This window comes from Musa acuminata, chromosome BXJ3-4 (genome assembly GCF_036884655.1).
Source record: "Musa acuminata AAA Group cultivar baxijiao chromosome BXJ3-4, Cavendish_Baxijiao_AAA, whole genome shotgun sequence".
NCBI classification, from domain to species: Eukaryota; Viridiplantae; Streptophyta; class Magnoliopsida; order Zingiberales; family Musaceae; genus Musa; species Musa acuminata.
In genome coordinates this window covers 6,492,143-6,512,293 of record NC_088352.1, presented here as the reverse complement: position 1 = coordinate 6,512,293, position 20,151 = coordinate 6,492,143, and the positions used below count along the sequence as shown (strand labels likewise).

Here is a 20,151-nt window from a genome sequence, read left to right as displayed (position 1 = left end):
GGCGAATAACGTAACGGGGAAGAGAAGCCATAAACCGTATCGTCGCCTCTGACAGCTACGTTCCGTACTCAAAGCGGAAACCGCGTTGATGCCGCACGTCAAACGAGTTGAAGGGATGCGAAAACTGAGGATGCACAGCCGCACCGACGACCGACACTAAGATCGCTAATTGAGTCGTGACTTCTGTCGTACTTGAGTCGCACGCCCTTCCCTGTTCACGCGCACCATGTCACGTAGCCTCTCGAAGTCCCGTTCTCGACCGGTCTCGCCTATATTAAATGCACAACTACCGAGACCGCCGTCACGACGTGTATTAGTGTGTGTCAGACACTACCGAGCTCCACCATGGATCCAAGCTCCACTCCTCCCAAGCTCTCCCTCTACTGGCTTCCCAGCCAGCGGCCAGAGCCACCGGGCATGGCGACACCGCCTCCCGGGCTTCCGGTCTCCGTCCCCTTCCTGTGGGAAGAATCTCCGGGGAAGCCGAGGAAGCAGCCCACCCTTGGCGCCGGTGCCATCCGGAGTTTGGACCTGCCTCCTAGATTGGTGGCTGCTGCGGAGATCAAGTTCGATAAGACGACGCTGTCGCCCACCACAGTTCTCGACGGCCCAGAGCGGTCGTCCCGGGCCATGCCACTCGGCTCCTGCTACTCTTGTTCCTATGGAGAGGGAAGGACCGTCGTCAACATGGGAGGTAGGAAGAAGGAAGGAGTGGCTTGGTTTTGGAGGAGGGGAAGTGCGAGGAAGGTGACGAGGGAGGGAAACAGCTGGGAGATGAGCTTGGAAGGGCTGACAGAGAAGGGTATCGCTTGCTCCTCTATGCCTTCTTCTTCTTCATTTTCTTCTTCTTGCAAGCTTGTTGGAGACTATGAGAATGAGGTTGTAGAGGAGGGGAAGGTGAGGATCACAAGGCTGAGGAGGAACAGAAGTATTGCAAGTACATCCACCTCTCATCTCTGGGTGAGTCTTTCACTCCTAAAACCCAAGTTTCCAACTCTTCTGTCAACCAATCTATCCTCCATGTCCATTTGTTTGCTTAGTTACAACAAGTAAGATTAGCCTGGATGCATGAAGTATTCGATAAAGAGAAGATGTGGTGTTCTTTCGTTTCTAGTTTGTCGGGTCTTCATGTGGACTGTCATGCATGGTGAGAGCGTTTGATGCGATCCTTTCCCTATGGCTACAGGGAAGCATTTATGGCAGCCTGAAGAAGGTGTTGCCGATGGCAGGGAGAAGGGACCGCAAGGTTTGAAGTTCTCAAAACAACTGACGACAATCCTCGATGTACCAGTCGATCTTTGTGGGAGGCATTCTGTGGTGTTCTTCAACCTTTCATATATCTGTTCTATACAAGGCTTTTGCATATGCATATGATCACTATGCACTGAAGGAATTGTATCAGTTTTCAGTAAATATGGCAACATCTTTCTTTCTTTCACTCAAACAAACAATGAAAACCCCATCAGAAGAGAGAGAGAGAGAGAGAGAAAGGACGGAGGTTTTATGACTCACTCTACTATCAGATGGCCAATTAACACATTACCTGCGTTCCAGGGAATAAATAGTGGCCGACCATATCATTATGATTCCATTAATGGTGAAGAAGGAGAATTGTAAATGCAATTTTCTATCTAATTAGTATACCATTGTTCAAATTTAATGGAGATTATTTATAGCGGTCATTCATACTAATTATTAGTAGATTGACATCCGCAATCTACCATACTTCATGTAATCACTAAAAGATAATAAAAATATAATTTTACTAAGGACAACCCTTTAATTATCAATCAAGTAATAGTTGTGAAAATGCAAAAGGAAAACTGCAATTTGGGATGTCATGATGCTTGTGAGGAATCTCAAATTAAGTGTATTATGATAAACTATATTCACATTCACAGGCCCGAGATTTGATGGGCACACCATTTCTCCAGCACAAAAGATGCAAAAAGAGTACATAACCAAGAGGTGTATGGCAATCCATATGACGGTGATCATTAGAACTGCTGCGACAATCTCCTCCTCTTGTAATTAGCCTTGAAGCAAGCCTGCCTAAGTTTCTTCGTTCTCTCAGTCAATTGCATCTCAGGGTTCTCCTCCATCAGCCTCTTGTGGTCCTCCAATGTCTCCAACTCTTTCCTCATGCTCTCCTCGCAGACACCCTTCCCCAACTCCTGCAGAACAATACGCGCAGCAAATACATTTATGCATCCGAAATGATTATGCTTATTCATGCGATCATTAATCGACAAGCAGCCATTGGGAGCTTCTGCATGCATCATGGCTGTTCTAATCACTTGATGGGGAAAAGAAGGCGCACCTGCACGTTATGGATCAGAGACTTCAAGCTCTTCATCTTCCTGTGAGGCCATCGGGCGATCCCGAGCTCCCTGCACCTCTTCTTCAGCACCGTCAACCCCACGTTCATCTCCTTGGCGGCCTTCGTTATTGGCATGTAGAAGTAGTTCTTGATCTCGTCGAAGCCCACATCGTTCAGCCTCGACGTCCGTCCGTCAACTCGCTTCTCCGTCGTTCTCTTTCCGTCCCAACCACTCGCACCGTCGAGGGCTTCGATCGGGAAGTCGCAAGCGTTAAGAGGCAGGGGATCAAGCAGAAGGTCTTCGTTGTTGCTGGTCGAGACGCAGTCGTGCGGCCATGCAAACGGCTCCAGATCGATATCTTCCAAGTGCACTGGGTTGAGCGGTTCCGGGAGAACATGGTACTGACAAGGAACCGAAGGTAAAGAGGTATCAGAGTTTATGAGGGACGGTGAGAACCCCAAGGTGTCATCGAACGGGTCGAGACTCTCCGGCAGCGGCACCAGATCGTCCGTCCCACTGCACCAACGAAGCAAAAGGACGATCTTATTGCACGAGTTGCTTTCGTGAGTCACAGGCTTCATGCAGTACATACCTGAGGAGATAAGGGACTTCAGGGAGGGAATCTCCATAGTGAGGCCACTCCGAGAAGAACTTCTCCTCCAGTAACATGAGATTGTTCATGCGGTCGAGATCCATGCCGAAGAATAAAGGGGGCTTCGCCGCGGGTTTGCGATCCATGCAAGCGACCGACAAAAAGGAAGCGAATGCCTGCAAAACCTCCCTTTGGGAATGATGATGTGCGCCACAGACGGGCGAATATATACATCCGATACATACGCATGCACGGCGTAAGAACGTGTTTGTTATGCGGCTAATTATTACTGTGGTTATTAGCGCCGTTATCGAGTTCTCTCAACTTCAACGTATCCATGCATGCATGCATGCATTTACGGCCAATTATGATGGTTCCCGAGAGATTAAAGAGATCTCATCCCCCCTTCTCGATTCGTGCCTATGGTTCTGCGAAGGGGGCATTAATCCTTGGGAAGAACGCTTTGCTATTTTTCTTTTTGTAGGCCAAAGGAGGAAAAGATGGACGGAGAGGATAACGTATGCGTGTGTGGGTTTCCAAGTAATTGGGTGACAGAGAGGGTTAGCAAAATCCTACTAAACGAGTGTCTTATGGCGATAAGGGCGTTTGATGGAAGCCTTTTGGGGGGTGAGCTGACTACCCGATCACACCTACGCGTGGGGATTAGGCTGACCCAGCTAATGGGGACGTTCGCTGTCAGCGTTTGAGGTCGAAGACAAGCATCGAGAGTTCTTCTTTGTCATCCTCGGTTGATTTGGATCAAACCAACAGATTCTATGATGCTTGGAAGAATACGAATCACCTGCTTAGATATAATCATATTATTTGGTGTTATAATTAGTTGACAAGCATATTAAAGGTAATTAGCTGATGTTTGCTATGATTTAGCCGGACCGTGTGGGATTAATATTAATCCTACGTTTTGTTTGAGAAACATGATCTAACGCTATTGGGAGGTGATAGTAATTGGGACTTGTCGACTCACATGATCCCTAGATGATCGTTTAGGTATGTTCCTCTTTAGTCGATTTTTGTTGACGATAATTCGTAGAAGATCGTTTAGGTCTATCGTCTTTATGGATAAAACACCAAAGGAAGGTCGTTACGATAGTTACAAATAATCCCCTTAATCCACCAAGTATAAAAATCGAACCTTCACATTTGTCTAGGAGTTGAACCTTTTTCCAAAACCTTTCACATTCTACGTAACCCCGAAAAAAGAGCTAACTTGTACGTCAGAAAAATCGAGTCAGGAACCCATAAAGTAGATCGAAATTCACCTCGGATTCTCGGAAGCCATATAGAAGACTCTCTCTGAGCCATCTTGGGCACCTTAGTGCTACACAACTACTGCTCGCGAGGGTTTTTGGGACAACCTCACGCCTTCAGGATAAGACCAAATCATGCAGACTTACGATCGATCGAGCAAAAACAAAAAGGTATTATAATAAAAAAAACTAATGTTTTTTTTTCTTTTCTTTTCTTTTGGTCGCCAACTAATGTTGATTTGAAATAAAAATTTTGGGAATCATATTCGGGGAAAAAAAAGCTGTGCATGATTTGGGACACTTTGCACCGTTTGATGTACTTATAAGCATGCATAGATTTATCAAATGATAATTGATCTAATGAATGGTTGCAAGTTAATATAGGTGGAGCGATCAATGCACACAAAAAGAAGCATCGATGTTTAGGTCTTTGCTTTAAATGACTTGACAATTGCACCGTCCACCATACGGATAACATTATGCAACATGACTTTTCTATTAAAGATTTAAAATATATCCTAGACAAATTATCAAGATAAATTTCTATTGCAAGACAAACTTTTGAACTTTACTAGCCTACATTTCTTTTTCTCGATAAATGAGAACATTGTTCGAGCTATCATGCTAATGTATACATCCGGTATTAACTAAGATGCAATATAATTGTTAAATTTGGACTACTGTATTCATCCAATCCAATCCAATCCAATCCAAGAACTAAATAAATAAATATCATTTTATTAATATTTATAAATTATAAATATTTATTATAATTTATTTATTTATCAAAATATAAATCAAAAGTAATCATAGACTTTATTAAGAAACATAGTGATGTCAATTTAAAAATAAATCCAATAAGTTCTAGTACTACCGAGAGACTGAAATAAAAATTATAATAAAAGTTTTTCATCAACGCTAAGTAGAAACCACTATAAGTCAACTATAAAATAAATATATATTTAAAAATTAATAATCGTGATGTATATCAAATACTCGAATGAGCACTCATTTGTGTTTTCGTAAGACTAAATAGAAAGAAACTCATATCATCACCAATATTCCTATGACTAAATTGTAGAAAGATTATATTAGATTCTTCATATATTTAGAGCTAGAAAATCTTGCCTAAAGATTAATATGAATTGAAGAGAAAAATGTTGCTTAAAATAACCGAGCACAGCAAGTAAAGTCGAGTGCTCCTAATATTAGTATAAATTAAAGAGAAAATTATGGCTTAAAATATTTATTATTGTATGAATATTTTTCTCGTAATTCAATAGAAGCTTGTGTTGTACAGTATAACTTTCTCTTTAATTTTTTTTTCTCACATATATATTTTTATTGACTCGAGTATCAAAATATTTTTTGTCAGGCATACCCACAATATTATATTTATGAGCCATATTTGGTTTTCAAATGCAAACATATTTTAGAAATTTGGTAGGTTTGCACAACTCAATTAGATGAATCAAATAATCATGTCTAATACTAATAGATTGATGTCATAAGAAGAGCCCAAAGAAATTATCACAAGAGATTCAAAATTAAAATATTTTTCTTTGAGAATACACCATTAAGAAAACTCTTTTTTCGACATTTCAGGATAATTGATCATGGGACCTCAGCCTCAAGGACTCCAACACAAACTCAACATCTATCGTACCATCGGCATATATAGATGGATTTTTCTTGGGTATGTATCACCACCCACATTATATAGGATTAGGCGTGATTCTAATGCATACAGTGCTCGAGTTCTTATGCGTCGTAGTCAAAGACACTGATCGTGATTTCGCTACGACGTCTACATATGCCGATTTGGGTTGCATGCTTCGAGATTCGTGCTGCGACAGATTAAGCGACGTCTTGGTCTCCATTGCGGTGCCGATGGTTCGTCTAATCGGATCAACACGGTCCAATTTGGAGGCGCATTGCAAATCTGTGATCGCTCCATGTCGTCAATTCACTTATTGCAATCGCTTGATAATTAATTAAGAGAAGGCACAGACGATTAGACCTACGACGCGGAATGAGCTAAACCATTAGAGTACAAATGACATTATTAGCAATTTTGAAAAGATTAATTAGTCACTAAGCCAAATTAATAATAATGTTTTACCAGTGACAATATATCTTGACATCATCTGACATGAATTTTTTTCTTATTTTATCATCTATAGAAATAATAATTAATAATTATCTATGTTTATGTAAATAAAAAGTTACTGAACAATGCTACCTCCAATTACATGGCGCCTACAATTTGGGCTTGCTCCGAGATGCGTGCAACGCCAGATTAACGGAGATCATCTCCTCCGAACGTCCATTATATATATAGGTAGAAGAAAAGCGTATCACACAAGTTTTCGTGTTGCGTGGCCTTCACGCGATCCTTTTTTGAGGACCGAACAAAGGCTGCTCGAAGGAAAGGAGCAGAAACTAGAAGGATCGAGGAGGAGGGTTAGGGTTTCGATCGACGGTCGCGAAGGATGCCGAAGAACAAGGGTAAGGGAGGGAAGAACCGCAAGCGCGGTAAGAACGAGGCCGACGACGAGAAGCGCGAGCTGGTCTTCAAGGAAGACGGCCAGGAGTACGCCCAGGTCCTTCGGATGCTCGGCAACGGCCGCTGCGAGGCCATGTGCATCGACGGCAGCAAGCGGCTCTGCCACATCCGCGGTAAGATGCACAAGAAGGTCTGGATCGCCGCCGGCGACATCATCCTCGTCGGCCTCCGCGACTACCAGGACGACAAGGCCGACGTCATATTCAAGTACATGCCCGACGAGGCCCGTCTCCTCAAGGCCTACGGGGAGCTCCCCGAGAACACCCGCCTCAACGAAGGCATCGGAGGACTCGATGAAGAGGAGGAGGGCGCCGCTGATGACTACATCGAGTTCGAGGACGAGGACATCGACAAGATCTAAGCGGTGGAAGGATCGAATAAGGTCTGGCTTGCCTTTCCTTCTATCTATGTCTTGAATTTGATGTCGATTCCGTTTCTTGCAAGTCTGCTGCTGGAGTTTGGGTATAATATAGAAATAAGTACACAGATGCTTGGATGGTCTTAAAATCCTATGATGATTACTGGTGGTGAAAAAGAGACTGTGTCTATCTGATCATGATGATGCTTTTGTCGCACTGTGCTATCATAACAATTAATTTAGTATCCTTGAGGATTCTTGGTATGCAGATTTCAATACTTTTGATTTCAATCCAACAATAACTTGAAATGGTTGTTATCTTCATCTAGGTCGAAACAGAAGTTTTGTGGTCATAGGCATGTCTCCTTTTCAGGTCTTCAGTGAAATTCTAGAGAATTTTTCCAAAGGATTGTCCTCATAAACCTCAAGAAGCCTTAGCTTAAATTTCCATATGTATTTGGAGAGGCATTGGTAAACATTTGTGTGATTACAATCATTTTTGTTGTCTTCATATTAGCAGGTATTCATTATCTCAATGATTTTGTGATAATCTTGTTCGGTTGGTATATTTAAGATGATTGTAGATTGCTTGTTTGACCATATGCCTTTCCATGCCTTTGGGCAAAAAGAATGCAACCACATGAGGACTTGTGTAACTGTAGTTCTCGTTTTCCCTCTTGTTACCTCTGATAGCCAGAGTGACCTCGATCGTAGTGATCCAAGTGTTCTCAAGCACCATTTGGTGGAAATGTGCTTTCTGATCGACTGATGAAGTTTATCGTATTCTTTCTGAAATCATGGCAATGAACAAGTTTGTTTGGACTTGTTATGGCCTTTAAAGTTTAAACTAGATGGTGGGGATTTATTTATCTTTTGCGTGATTCTGTAGTAACCTGTTAGGTTGTTCTGGTGGCTTTGCCATGTCGTTGGGAAGGCCAGCTGGGGGAGTAAGAATAGATAGCGATAGGCATTACTGCAACCTCGAGAAGTTCTCTGTGGAAAAATGAACATCTTAGCCTGCCAAATCATGGTTGGATGAAGCGGCTTTGTCATCTCTTTTTTTCTTGCTGATGGAGCATGTAACTTTGCAATATGAATGGCGCAGGCAACTCCGAAGTATGAAGAGGGTGGGTGATCTGGGTAACACGAGGTGTGGCAAAGATAGATTGGGGATCTTTAGAAATTACTGGTGTCATGAACTCATAATACTGTGTTTTTTTATCTAGATCTACCTTGGTGCTACTTCATCAGGTGTTAAGAGATTGTCCCCGAGTCGACAATAAATAGAAGATGATGACTTTGTCTATGATTCATCTTCTTAGCTAGTGAATAAGTGTGACACATGGAATAACGACGACCTGCCTGCATTCATAATGATGTAGCAGATTGCCCTCTTTCTTTAGGCTGAATTTGCTATTCATGGATCAAATACATTTGGAGAACCCTTCTCTGCCACCACATTTGTTAGGAGGAGGCAAATATTCTGTTGAAATCATACTCTTACAGAACCCTTTTTGCCACAACATTTGCTGGGAGGAAGCAGCATGTTTCAAAGCAAATCTTTTAGTCAAAATGATACTGGAAGTTGGCAGGATGTCTGTGATTATTATGCGGAAGTCATTGATAGATTTTTGAAACTTTCTTTTGCATCGGTGGGTGTCAGGTAAGTGAAATCTGATGAGGTTTGTCGAATTGTGTCGTTGCCAAGTTTTTCTTGAGTCTTAGTTTAATGCTAAGTAGCTTCTCAGTCATGTAGCAAATCCACTGTCAATGATCAAGGAATGGTACCAGATTTATATAGTTTGGTATCATCCAGATGTTTGTCTTTTTAATTATTTATTAGCAATACCAATCAATATTGGTTGGCATAGTTTGATGGCCGGTGTTAGTGTAAACAATCTTGAGCCGTGGCCTCGGGGCCGACGCGGTTCGGTTCGGGTTCGGATGATGGGGATCTTCTCGGTACGGCCCTCGAGTCCGTCGAGGGGGTCGATCACGGTGGTCCGATCGAGACGGGGTCGTCGCTTCCTCCGGGAGGGGACTCCTCGCCTGGGCACGCGATGGGAGGCACCCCGTCTTTGTTCCTGCACACAGGTCGGGTTGGACCCCTCCGACGATCAAGTTAGTTGATGTGAAGGGGATTTCAGATGAAGAAGTTTTTTTGGTTTGTCCCCCCTCCTCCCTTCGTTCAGAATGCGAGGGTATTTATAGTGAAGCTTATTGTTTCCTGATGTGCTCGCTTGCAGGGGGTAGGCTGGTAGTGTCTGACATTGGTGCTGGCGTGGCGTGAAGAAACGAGCCTGAGCAGGCGTTAATGTGCCTCGACTGGCGTTCTGGTCCATTTGACCAGGTGTTGTTGTGTCGATCGAGGTGTGAAGCGACATTTGACATCAGCCGAAGTCCTCTGCCCTTGCTATGCAACATCTGAATTTATTTGCCTCTCCATTGATGTTAACATATTAATTGTTTTAATATGTTCCTCTAGAATAGGGAAAATTAAACAAGTCATATAGGGTAAGTGTGATAGAGGGCCGCTATAATATGGTGTTCATTAGATCCTCAATAGGACTGTTAAGGTGCTTGAAGCCTAATCATAATAGCCTTGGGACCGTTATGTATTCCCTACTCCATAAGATTTGTGATTCCTGCAGCAGGGATCTGTGACTCGGACTAACTCGTCAATTTGGCGAGCCGGATGGTCGACTCCAAGGACGAATCAACGATACATGTTGTAGGAAAACAGTGTCTGGTAAAATGCTTAGATCTGATGTGTCTTGATCTATGTTCCCGGTGATTGATCAAGTGGAAAACACCGGAAGCGAAAAAAATTAGCAGCTGCTGATAGATTGATTATTGTCGAACCCGAGTTCTACATATTCTGACCGACACAGCTACTTTTCCATGACCTTCGGAAAACAATAATATTAGTAATGTTGTTTATGCTCTTAGAGAAGGTAATGGTATCTGCAAACCGACTGAACCAAAAGACCGATCCCTTGTGTGGGGGAGAAACTTTGGTCATTAGAGCTCCCTCCGTACTTGGCTCTGATTTTTCGAGGAACGGTGTAGTTTACGGTATCAGGTAATCGTTATCTTGTTATTGGAAAAGAGAAAAACAAGGAGCGGCTGCGTATAACGTGGTCGACGAGATCGACTTCCGCAGGACGTAACCACGATTAAACAGCAGCATCACATGGAACATGTGCTTCTCGTTTCAGTGTAAACAAGAAAACAGGGGGAAGAAAATTACACCTTCTCCAACCACTAAACAGCAATGATCAAACGTAGTTGCACCGTCGAGAAGAATGATGTGCAATCATTGGTAGCAGCAAACGGTGCGCGGTCTCATCTCATCGATGCGCGGTGACGAGCGACTCGATGAACCGCAACCCGTCGAATCTCGGAGTCGATCCATCTTCCTGCTTCTGCTTCTGCCTCTCCTGAGACGACGACTCTCGGCCCTGCTCCATGGTGTCGGACGAGAGGAGCGTGGTGAGAAGCCGAACACAGCATCCTGAGTTACTCGTTATAGCTGATGTGGACGGACGCCCACTTACCTGGTTTGGAGCTTGGAGTTTGGGATCCGAGAGCGAGCCGGACACCGCAGTCGAGTACGAGGCGGCCGCCATGATCGCCGTAGAAGCGACCGTGACGATGCCGGTTGCCTTCATGATGATGGTAGCGGCAGATCTCTCTCTCTCTCTCTTCTCTCCCTCTTTGGTCCTCTCTTGTTCTCCTGGTGGTGGTACAGGCGAATGGGTATATATCGATACACAAATTTATAATCCTAACCCGACGCAGCAAAAGCATGTGTTTGGAAGGCGATGAGAGCTGGCATCAGAACGCGTGTATGGTGGCCAACGCGACTACGTTGGCACACCGATCGTCCCACCCGATGAACATCAATCATTGTGCATATGTCCGCCCTAAATTTACCCTCGTCTTAAGAATACGTATGGAGACTGCCTCAAAATATTGACTCTACTCGGTAACATTGGACATTAGCTTTTTTGTTCCCCAAGTAAAGCTTTCTTCGTGCCACCTCCACCTGATGAGGGAGAGGGATTGATGGCCAAGGAATCGATTCTGGTGGGAGGGTGGTGCAAGACTCTAGTTTGGGGAACCATCAGATGCGGTGAAATATGACTCTATATGACTCTTTATGACTAGGCATAATAATTTAGATGAGTCTAATCAGTCGTTCAAAGATGGAATGATGTGAGGTCTCATTGGACTATTACTGGATTTGATTTTGGGTTATGTTGTATCTTAACAAAGATGCACAGGTTACTTAGAAAGACCTATAAGTGTTTGATGATGGATTAACTATTTCTATTGTTAAGTTAATTGTTGAGTTTAAACTGTTGATTCAAAAATGCTTAAATAAATCATAGTTAACAATAGAAGGTTGAGCCATGATAATTAAGTGACATTGCCCATTAATCGTAAGAAAACAAAACAAGCAAAATAAATGTATCATTCCTCCTAGAATATCCATGGTACAATCGGCTGATGACATACAACTCCCTACAAGTAGGAAAGAAGAAGAACAAGAATTATTTTCAGGAGTCGGGAAAAATCAGTTACTAATTTTGATGCCACTTACTTTTGAACTTACAGGAAGGAACATTAGCTAGCTAAAGTGTGAAGGTATAGTTGTCATAAAAGTTAGTAAAAAAAGAAGACAGACCAGACCCCCCAGTGTCGAAGAACCGCCAACAAACACAGGAAACATTTTAGAACAGAATATAGCGCTATCCGCAGATGCCAAAAACAGCGAGAAAAAGTTTAGTGTCATTCACAAAAATAAACAGAGGAACATCTGAATCTTGTTCTTCATAGAAGGCAAGAATGCTGTGTTAGAGTTAGCTAGTTGCTTATGTTGATGCCTCTTGCTTTTTGAACTACAGGCGTGAAGCTTTATGTATAGTTGTAATAAAAGTTCAAAGAAGATAAGACAGACAAAACCCAGTTTTGAAGAACCACAACAGGCATAGCATACATTGTTAGACTATAGAATGACAGAAGCATAATATCATGTTCAAGAACAAGTAATAGTCATAAATCAATCATGTTCCTCATAGAAGGTAGTAGTGTCGTCTTGTGAAACTATCCTTGGTAAAGATCGGCAGCATTAGTCTCACACTTGTTAAAATGTTCGGGTTGGACGCTTGCTTATGTTGATGCCTCTTGCCTTTGAACTACAGGCAAGAACATTAGCTAGCTTCGCAACTTATCTTTGTAATACAAGTCAGTGAAAGAGAAGACTGTGTCGAAGAACCACAACAGGCATAGCAAACATTTTAGATACCGAATCATAAAGAGATTCATTAATCCTTTCTTTTCTCCAAAATTAGAAGAAATTTTCATTATATCAAATGGCATATATGATGCTAACACGTGGTGGATTCGAATCTGAGACCTATCACTTGTGCAATAATGCACCGACCAAGCCTGATGTCTCAACAGAGACGAGATTCGTTTTTCCCAACCCTACTTCATTTTGATTGTTATTTGAACAAAAAGATCACAGTAAACTTTTGGTAAAAGTCACAGGTGGCTTAATGATGAAGAGAAGCACTATTCGTTCGTAATAACATTCATTCATGTTCATCATAGAAGGCAGAGTGATTATTAAACTAAAGATTTTGGTACATGTACAGAATGCAGCAATGTGTGTGCATGTATATAACATAAGTAGAAAATTCCTAAGGTAGGCAAACTATGATATCCATATCTATCAAAACATTCATCAAAAGCAAAACTTGATTTTGATGCTCAAATTTGCAAGATGAAGTTTCAGTGCATTTATTCCAAACACCAAGACTTGGGAGGATCACCAAATCCCATCATCATTGACTGATAAATAAGCACAAGAGATTCTTGTTTCATGATTAACTGATAGATAAACAGAACATGTAAATCTAAGAAAAGAGAACTCCAAACTGAAGAGCAAGGATCAGAATCAATTACCTCCTCCCGTTTCCTATCAAGAAGTAATAGCAGCGGAATGATCATCGAATCTGCCTCTAAGAAGCTTCTCGACGTACTTGCCGAGTATATCTACCTCCAAGTTCACCTTATCCCCGACCTTCTTCAGCGGGATCACCACCTTCTGCTGTGTGTAGGCCACCAACATGAAGTCGAAGCACCCCTCCTCCTCGTACACCTTCACCACCGTCAGGCTCGTCCCGTCCACCGCGATGAACCCCTTGGGCACGACGTAGCGCAGCAGCTCCGGCGTGGCCCGCACTTTCACCCACAGCGAGTCCCCCTCGGGCACGAAGGACGCGATCTCGCCGGTGCCGTCGACGTGGCCCTGCACGATGTGGCCGCCCATCCGCGATATCGGCTGCAGGGAGCGCTCGAGGTTGACGGGGGACCCGAGGCCGAGCTCACCGAGGGCGGTCCGGCGGAGGGTCTCGGGCGAGAGGCCGACGGTGAAGGTGGAGGCGCCGGGGTCGAAGTGGGACACGGTGAGGCAGGTGCCGTTGACGGCGATACTGTCACCGAGCTGGACGCCTTCGAGGACGGTGCTCGCGGCGATGCGCATCTCGATGCCGCCGTCATCGTCCCCGGAGGGGCCGAGGCGCTCGACGTGGCCCATCTCCTCCACGATGCCGGTGAAGAGGCACGTGAAGGCGCTAGATCTAGGGGCCCGGCTCTTGAGGGGCTTGGAGCGAAAGGATCGGGGAAAAAGGAGGGGTTTGAGAAAGATGGACGACGACGAGGGTTTAAGAGAGAGCGAGTAGGAGACGGAGAAGTAGCAATTGCAAGCGCTCGTCGGGGGAGGAAGAAGAAGAGAGGGTTCGAGCCTGGCGAGGGGAAGATGGAGGCGGGCGGAGGCAGACGACGCCGCCATTGTTCTGTTCGACGATTCGAGGGCAGCAAAATGCAAGGCGGCCGAAAATTAGGTAAGGCGATGGAGTCCGTTTGGTCTGCTGGAGACTTGTGACCAACGAAATAGATGTGCAAGCGTCCTGCACAATAATGGAATATAAAACCGCCTCGATCACCGTCCGTCGAAGTCCACAAGACCAAACCTGAGATATCAGGCGGTTGAAATTTAAGCAGATATATTGATGGACGGTGATGGAGGGTAGTTTATAATTCTCTTATATATATATATACACCAAATATTATGAAAGTCTTATTATTTTGCCTATTGAAAGCTATTAAGATGGCCCAATCACGCATCGACAACCAGCACTTCCGTAGTGATCATTTTTATCTTAATTATTTACTTTGTTAGAATGGAAGGAATCAAGGATTATATAACGATTTCTACCCATATTGATTATTGATGGGATTGGTATATATCAATTTATATTAACATTTTATGGTAATATTGATATGTATTGGTTGTTTTGAAGGCGAAAAAGATTAAAATAAATGATAAAAAAGAAAATAGGAGGAAGATAAAATAGTAGAATTGGAGTATAAAATATACATATATGGGTGATGACAAATAATTAAATATAGAGTTTATGGATAGTATCAACATTGCACGGCGAATGTATACATAAAGAATTAATCAGAGGTTAAAACTCCATTTCAGACTAATTAAAAATTGATAATCATATATTAAAACTTCATTTCAAACTAATTAAAAATTGACCGATGATATTAGTTAGTTTAATCGGTAAATATTTTGATGATATATCATAATATCTTAAGTTTAAATTTCATCTTCATTATTTATTCTTTGTAAAAAGAAAAAGATTGATTATTATTTTTAAGTGACGCACGAGGAAAAGATGACCCATTTGTGGAACAACTCATTGCTGACTCCTATCGGGTGAGAATTTTATAACATAATAATAGAAATAATAGAGTAAAGATGATGATTAGTGATACAAAGATTTGGAATGATAATTTGTTTCATCTACTAAATTATTCAACAAAATCAACTTAAAAAAGTCAATATGTTTAACTTTAATCTGTCAAGAAGTTAGCTTAATTTGTCTAAATGATAGTATTCATTCGTAAAAGATCAATATCCCCAAAAATATAAAAAAAATATAAATTAAAAAAATATTTAACTTAGAACAAGCACAAAAAAAATTTAAGATATTACATCACGATCAAGTCTATATATATATATATATATATATATATATATATATATATATATATATATATATATATATATATATATATATAAAACGTTACGTGGAAAATAAAAATAAAAAGAATGAGAATTTTTAAAGACATTTGTCTATTATGAAATATGTCAGTAAAAAAGTTAATTTCGATTTTTAGTATTGAGATCGCTTTACCGGACCCGTTCACGCCCGCAACAGACCACTCCACCCCACCCCCCCCCCCCCCCCCCCTCTCCCCCCACCACTTCTTTTTTATCTTCAAAAGCCCTAGCGCACATTTTGCACTCGCCCTCCTTCCCTCTATTGGATCGGCGCCCTCGTCCCATCTCATCTCCTCCTTCCGCACTCGCTCTCTCTCTCTCTCTTTCTCTCTGAAACCATGAGGCGCTTCGTGATCAGATCCCTCGAGTCGGCCATCCGTCGGGGCGGCGCCTCCGCCTCTTCCTGCCGCCGATTCTCCTCCGACTCTGCCCCCGAGCGTAAGGTCGCGATCCTCGGCGCCGCTGGCGGGATCGGCCAGCCCCTCTCCCTCCTTATGAAGCTCAACCCCCTCGTCTCCAGCCTCGCCCTCTACGATATCGCTGGCACGCCAGGCGTCGCCGCCGACGTCAGTCACATCAACACCCGCGCCGAGGTTTGCAGATCTTCTTTTTCTCTCCCCCGCTCTCTCAATCCGGCTTATCCTGAATAGATCTGATCGGATCGAGGGTTTTGGATCTGTTTCTGTATGACTATGTAGGTCGCCGGCTATGCTGGCGACGAGCAGCTCGGCAAGGCCCTCGAGGACTCCGATGTGGTGATCATCCCTGCCGGCGTGCCGCGGAAACCCGGTATGACTCGTGATGATCTCTTCAACATCAACGCCGGCATCGTGAAGTCGCTATGCACCGCCATCTCCAAGTACTGCCCTAACGTATGTGCTTCTGTGACCACAACCGGCAAAGATGTTTGTTCATATTTTTTCTTTTTGCGCAATCTCAGTGTTCCCAACTTTTTGGACTTCTAATCTATAAAAGGAGTTAAATCATGCTATTGTCTCTTGTCAGGCTGTTGTTACTATGATAAGCAATCCAGTGAATTCGACTGTGCCAATTGCATCTGAGGTGTTCAAGAAGGCGGGGACATATGATGAGAGGAAGCTTTTCGGTGTCACTACACTCGACGTTGTCAGGGCTAAAACTTTTTATGCTGGGAAAGCAAAGGTTCCGGTAGCTGGTAATGCTTCCTACTTTTTCGTTATAGGTTGTTTTGTTCTTCGTTTTGCTTAGAAATGTGTTCAATTGATGGATGGGATATTACATGCAGGTGTTAATGTTCCTGTTGTTGGTGGCCATGCTGGCATAACCATCCTGCCACTGTTTTCTCAGGTGATTTCCCTATATCTGATGTCTCCCCTCAACTGCCTTTTTTAATGCTTAATAAGGATTTTATTTTGTGGTTTTACTCTGATAATGTTGACATTTTTGCTTTAAAAAATCTGTACAGGCAACTCCTGCTAGTAATGATTTGTCTGATGATGATATCGAGGCTCTTACAAAGAGGACACAGGATGGTGGGACGGAGGTTGTGGAGGCAAAAGCTGGGAAAGGCTCAGCAACTTTGTCTATGGCGTAAGTCTTTATACATATTGTTTCAACTCTTGTTTTTATGTATTAATAATATGATTACCTTTCAAGCACTGTTAGTCGTAGGCTCCATTTATTTATTTCATACTGGTTATCTGAATGTTATGTAGGCCATATTTGCATAGTTTCAGTTGAGAAAGTGAGATCTAAATTTCGATCTTCACAGCTCCTTTAAAGCTATTGCAATTTGTAAACTTTGTTATGATACTTATATTGACATGTCACATGATTGCTTTTGCCACTAAGTGGGGATAATAAGCCCTCTTTTTATGTATAAACAGAAAAAAACTTTATTCTGTTAAATTATTTAATTCATTTTACTGTTCTGGATTTAGTTATCCATTTAATTGTACAGTTAAGAGTAGGTGAATCAATACAGCGAGTGGATAGAAATTGGTAGGTCTTAAATGAGGGATTTATGTGGTGTTTTGAATTCCAGAGAGGTAAGCTGACTATATGTATTTAATTGTATAATATACCAGTAAAAAATGTCATTTGATTTTAGTGCTGTTAGTATGTTATCTTGTGGGTTAATAATACATCAAACTATCACGGCTTCTGTAACTGATGAATTGAGAATCAGGGATCACTATCTTAATTACCAACTGCCCTATATTGAAGTCAAAAAGGTGCCTCAGTTAGGCATTTAGACCACTAGGGAAATATAGTTATCTAGGACTATAATCCATATACATGCAAATCTCCAAAACTCTCTCTCAATGCTCATCTGCATCAGTAGTGGTATAATTAATTTTTCAAATGAATGTAGTGAATGTCTAATATTTTATGGTTAACTAGAAATAGTTTGTAATCTGACAATCCATACAATTTAACGATTTTTGCAATGTAAGCTAGAAAATTTTGGACATGACCGCATTTGTCTTGGTACTGACTGTCATTTTTCATTGCCTTTGATTAGCTAGTTGGTTATTTCAAGTTTATTGATTTCATCCGAGTAGAAGCTGTGAAAGGTTAAAGTTTATTCTTTGTGTCTAAAGGAACAGTTTCATACAGATATGCAGGGGCCATCTTTGCAGATGCATGCTTGAAAGGTCTTAATGGAGTCCCTGACATTGTGGAGTGTTCATTTGTCCAATCAAGCATCACAGAGCTGCCTTTCTTTGCTTCAAAGGTTATTTAACAAACTTTTGTCATCTTATTCTGGGTTTATCGATTTTAAGGAAGAAATTTCTTACCTAGCACCCATTACTGTTTCACACAATCTGCATCTTCTTCTTTCTTATACATGAAATTAGATATTTTGTCACCACTACATCGTCATCATCATCAACAACAACAAGAATAATGAGCTATATTGTTCAAACATTAACAACCCACCGTATAACTTGGCACCACTACATAATTAATGCAATTATTTTCTATGAAGATCATCTATTTGATCATATAGTTCACGAGGATGAACTCCTATGCGTAGAATATCATCTCATATTTTGCAGTACCAGCTGGTTTTCTCAGCGACTGCCTATTTACATGTAGCTGCAGTGAGTAATCTAGTGTATCTGTCGAGATTATATCTGACATCTGACTGTGGTTGTGATGAGTGAGACAACGTGTCACTCATCGACTCTCGTGTGGATGGGATTTTATCATTTTCACATAATATGTGTAGTGCAAATTACTCTCTTTGTAATATATGTTCTAGTAGCTGGCAGTTGAATATGAACCGAGGCACATGTCTTGCAGTTGGTTCCAAAAAAGGAAATAAAAAGGGAAAAAAGTTTGATTTCATGATATTCAGTAGTCAGACTGATTCCTCAACTTTTCTGCTTGTTTTTCACCCTTTTTTTAAAAGTAATAATACTGTCAAAAATCTATATACCTCTTCCTTGGACAATGTTCACATGATTATGAACTTCATAAACTTTAATGCTGTATCATAATGCTGAAGAAGTTGGTCACGATTCTGATTGCTAAATTGTTACAATTAGTTGAAGTTGTTGATCATAGGTGATTCGAGTCCTTCAGTGTCTAATAACTTCTGGTAAGGAACACATGTATTTATTTCTCTGTAAAGAACCATTGTTGTATTCATTCAGCTGCATGCCTTGGTCTTTCAATTTTTCAACAGATGTGATCGATGGTTGGTTTCTGTGCATATTTTGCTTCCCTCTTACATAGAGTAGAAAATTGTTAATCCCGATCAGGTTCTTCTTTACATGGTGTTGCTTTACTTGTTACCTTGATTCACCAATCTTTATTTGGCAAGCACTTTTCTTTGTGTATGACAAATTGTTCCTCGGTGTCTCTCGTGCAGGTAAGGCTCGGAAAGAATGGACTGGAGGAAGTACTCGGACTTGGTCCCCTGTCTGATTACGAGAAAGAGGGCTTGGAAAAGCTCAAGCCTGAGCTGAAGGCCTCCATCGAGAAGGGCATTAAGTTTGCACAGGAGAATTAACGAGCCCCAACCTGTGGGGATCCCAGAACCATCAAATTTTTTATTTTGCATCTGCGGTTGAGGTGTCCTTATCTCAATGTCTTTCTTTTCTATTTTTTGGTCAACTTCGTGAGGCTTCCAAACCTGTAATAATAAATCATGCCAACTATGATTAATCTGACAGGCCGATCGGCATGACTTGTTTATTTTGATTATTTACACACACTTCGGATGGTTTAATTAAACTGGTAGTTTCACTGGCACAATTTCTTTTTACTTTCTGTCTCAACTCGAACTCTTCTGTCTCAGTCTTGTGCGGAAACCAACTGCCGATTACGTGCTTTGTTGTAGTCCTTGCGCAAATGTTGACGCAAGAATTGTTACCATCAATCAGTCTTTCGATTACCTGAGTGATGGGGACCTAAACCCCGCTGGAGATGGAATCAGTCGGTCTATGCAGAGTTACAAGTAAAACAGGCAATTAACTTGAGCCAGCCCAGCCATCGATGGGCGTAGAATTCTAATATGATATTAGAATTATTTTATTTACAATTTTCTGATTTGAAAAACTGATGTAAAACCAACAAGTGGTGTTAAAAGTTAATATGTCTTGAAGGTATTCATATGTATGTATGAGATAAAATAATAATAATAATAATAATAATCATCATCAACCCAATGTTTAAATTCTAATATGATATTAGATTATATAAATAAATTTTGATTCGAATGAATTAAAAAAATCAAAATAAACTTTATAATTATGATCAAGTTATAGTTTGATTAAACAAAGATCGTACGAGAAAAACAATCGACCTCTCTCTCGGGAAGAAGGAAAGATGCCAAAAATATTAATACCATTAAAAATTAAAAGAGTTATATCGAACATACTAAATTTAATCGATAATTATAAGTTTAATT

The 20,151-nt window shown here is 41.6% G+C and overlaps 5 protein-coding genes across 7 annotated transcripts; 3 read left to right on the top strand and 2 right to left on the bottom strand.

The window, feature by feature from the left end:
* Nucleotides 1–318: 318 nt before the first annotated feature.
* LOC135635063 (uncharacterized protein At4g00950-like) lies at nt 319–1,555 on the top strand. Its single transcript, XM_065145889.1, has 2 exons — nt 319–960; nt 1,187–1,555. Exons 1-2 carry the CDS (start codon nt 346–348, stop codon nt 1,250–1,252), a joined length of 681 nt encoding a protein of 226 aa, XP_065001961.1. The 5' UTR covers nt 319–345; the 3' UTR covers nt 1,253–1,555.
* A 442-nt stretch (nt 1,556–1,997) lies between these two features.
* LOC135635197 (protein RKD1-like) lies at nt 1,998–3,059 on the bottom strand. Its single transcript, XM_065146117.1, has 3 exons — nt 2,914–3,059; nt 2,321–2,837; nt 1,998–2,174 (listed from the first exon to the last, which is right to left on the bottom strand). Exons 1-3 carry the CDS (start codon nt 3,057–3,059, stop codon nt 1,998–2,000), a joined length of 840 nt encoding a protein of 279 aa, XP_065002189.1.
* Nucleotides 3,060–6,548: 3,489 nt separating this feature from the next.
* LOC103980953 (eukaryotic translation initiation factor 1A) lies at nt 6,549–7,369 on the top strand. The gene has a single exon (XM_009397495.3). The coding sequence runs from the start codon at nt 6,674–6,676 to the stop codon at nt 7,106–7,108; it is 435 nt and encodes a 144-aa protein (XP_009395770.1). The 5' UTR covers nt 6,549–6,673; the 3' UTR covers nt 7,109–7,369.
* Nucleotides 7,370–10,294: 2,925 nt separating this feature from the next.
* Nucleotides 10,295–14,071, bottom strand: LOC135582581 (riboflavin synthase-like). 3 transcript variants are annotated; one of them, XR_010495654.1, is made up of 3 exons: nt 13,079–14,071; nt 10,663–11,632; nt 10,295–10,566 (listed from the first exon to the last, which is right to left on the bottom strand). XR_010495654.1 is itself a non-coding variant. In XM_065146637.1 (2 exons), exon 1 carries the CDS (start codon nt 13,965–13,967, stop codon nt 13,095–13,097), a length of 873 nt encoding a protein of 290 aa, XP_065002709.1. In that variant the 5' UTR covers nt 13,968–14,071; the 3' UTR covers nt 10,295–11,632; nt 13,079–13,094. The 3 variants fall into 3 exon arrangements, 2 of the variants coding, with proteins under 2 accessions (XP_065002709.1, XP_065002710.1); XM_065146637.1 differs by having other exon boundaries at nt 10,295–11,632; XM_065146638.1 differs by lacking the exon at nt 10,295–10,566 and having other exon boundaries at nt 11,552–12,306.
* Nucleotides 14,072–15,461: 1,390 nt separating this feature from the next.
* LOC103980951 (malate dehydrogenase, mitochondrial) lies at nt 15,462–19,506 on the top strand. The gene is made up of 7 exons (XM_009397491.3): nt 15,462–15,844; nt 15,950–16,123; nt 16,257–16,425; nt 16,516–16,577; nt 16,696–16,820; nt 17,850–17,967; nt 19,111–19,506. The coding sequence occupies exons 1-7, from the start codon at nt 15,590–15,592 to the stop codon at nt 19,249–19,251; spliced, it is 1,044 nt and encodes a 347-aa protein (XP_009395766.2). The 5' UTR covers nt 15,462–15,589; the 3' UTR covers nt 19,252–19,506.
* Nucleotides 19,507–20,151: the final 645 nt, after the last annotated feature.

Bases quoted from the DNA above. Each gene is read 5' to 3' on its own strand.
- LOC135635063 (XM_065145889.1), top strand. From the start codon at position 346: ATGGATCCAAGCTCCACTCCTCCCAAGCTCTCCCTCTACTGGCTTCCC. The intron at 961-1,186 runs GTGAGTCTTTCA...CTATGGCTACAG, and splicing joins CATCCACCTCTCATCTCTGG to GGAAGCATTTATGGCAGCCT.
- LOC135635197 (XM_065146117.1), bottom strand. From the start codon at position 3,059: ATGGATCGCAAACCCGCGGCGAAGCCCCCTTTATTCTTCGGCATGGAT. The intron at 2,838-2,913 runs GTATGTACTGCA...TCGTTGGTGCAG, and splicing joins GAAGTCCCTTATCTCCTCAG to TGGGACGGACGATCTGGTGC. The intron at 2,175-2,320 runs GTGCGCCTTCTT...ATTGTTCTGCAG, and splicing joins CTCTGATCCATAACGTGCAG to GAGTTGGGGAAGGGTGTCTG.
- LOC103980953 (XM_009397495.3), top strand. From the start codon at position 6,674: ATGCCGAAGAACAAGGGTAAGGGAGGGAAGAACCGCAAGCGCGGTAAG.
- LOC135582581 (XM_065146637.1), bottom strand. From the start codon at position 13,967: ATGGCGGCGTCGTCTGCCTCCGCCCGCCTCCATCTTCCCCTCGCCAGG.
- LOC103980951 (XM_009397491.3), top strand. From the start codon at position 15,590: ATGAGGCGCTTCGTGATCAGATCCCTCGAGTCGGCCATCCGTCGGGGC. The intron at 16,578-16,695 runs GTGATTTCCCTA...AAATCTGTACAG, and splicing joins TCCTGCCACTGTTTTCTCAG to GCAACTCCTGCTAGTAATGA. The intron at 16,821-17,849 runs GTAAGTCTTTAT...AGTTTCATACAG, and splicing joins TCAGCAACTTTGTCTATGGC to ATATGCAGGGGCCATCTTTG.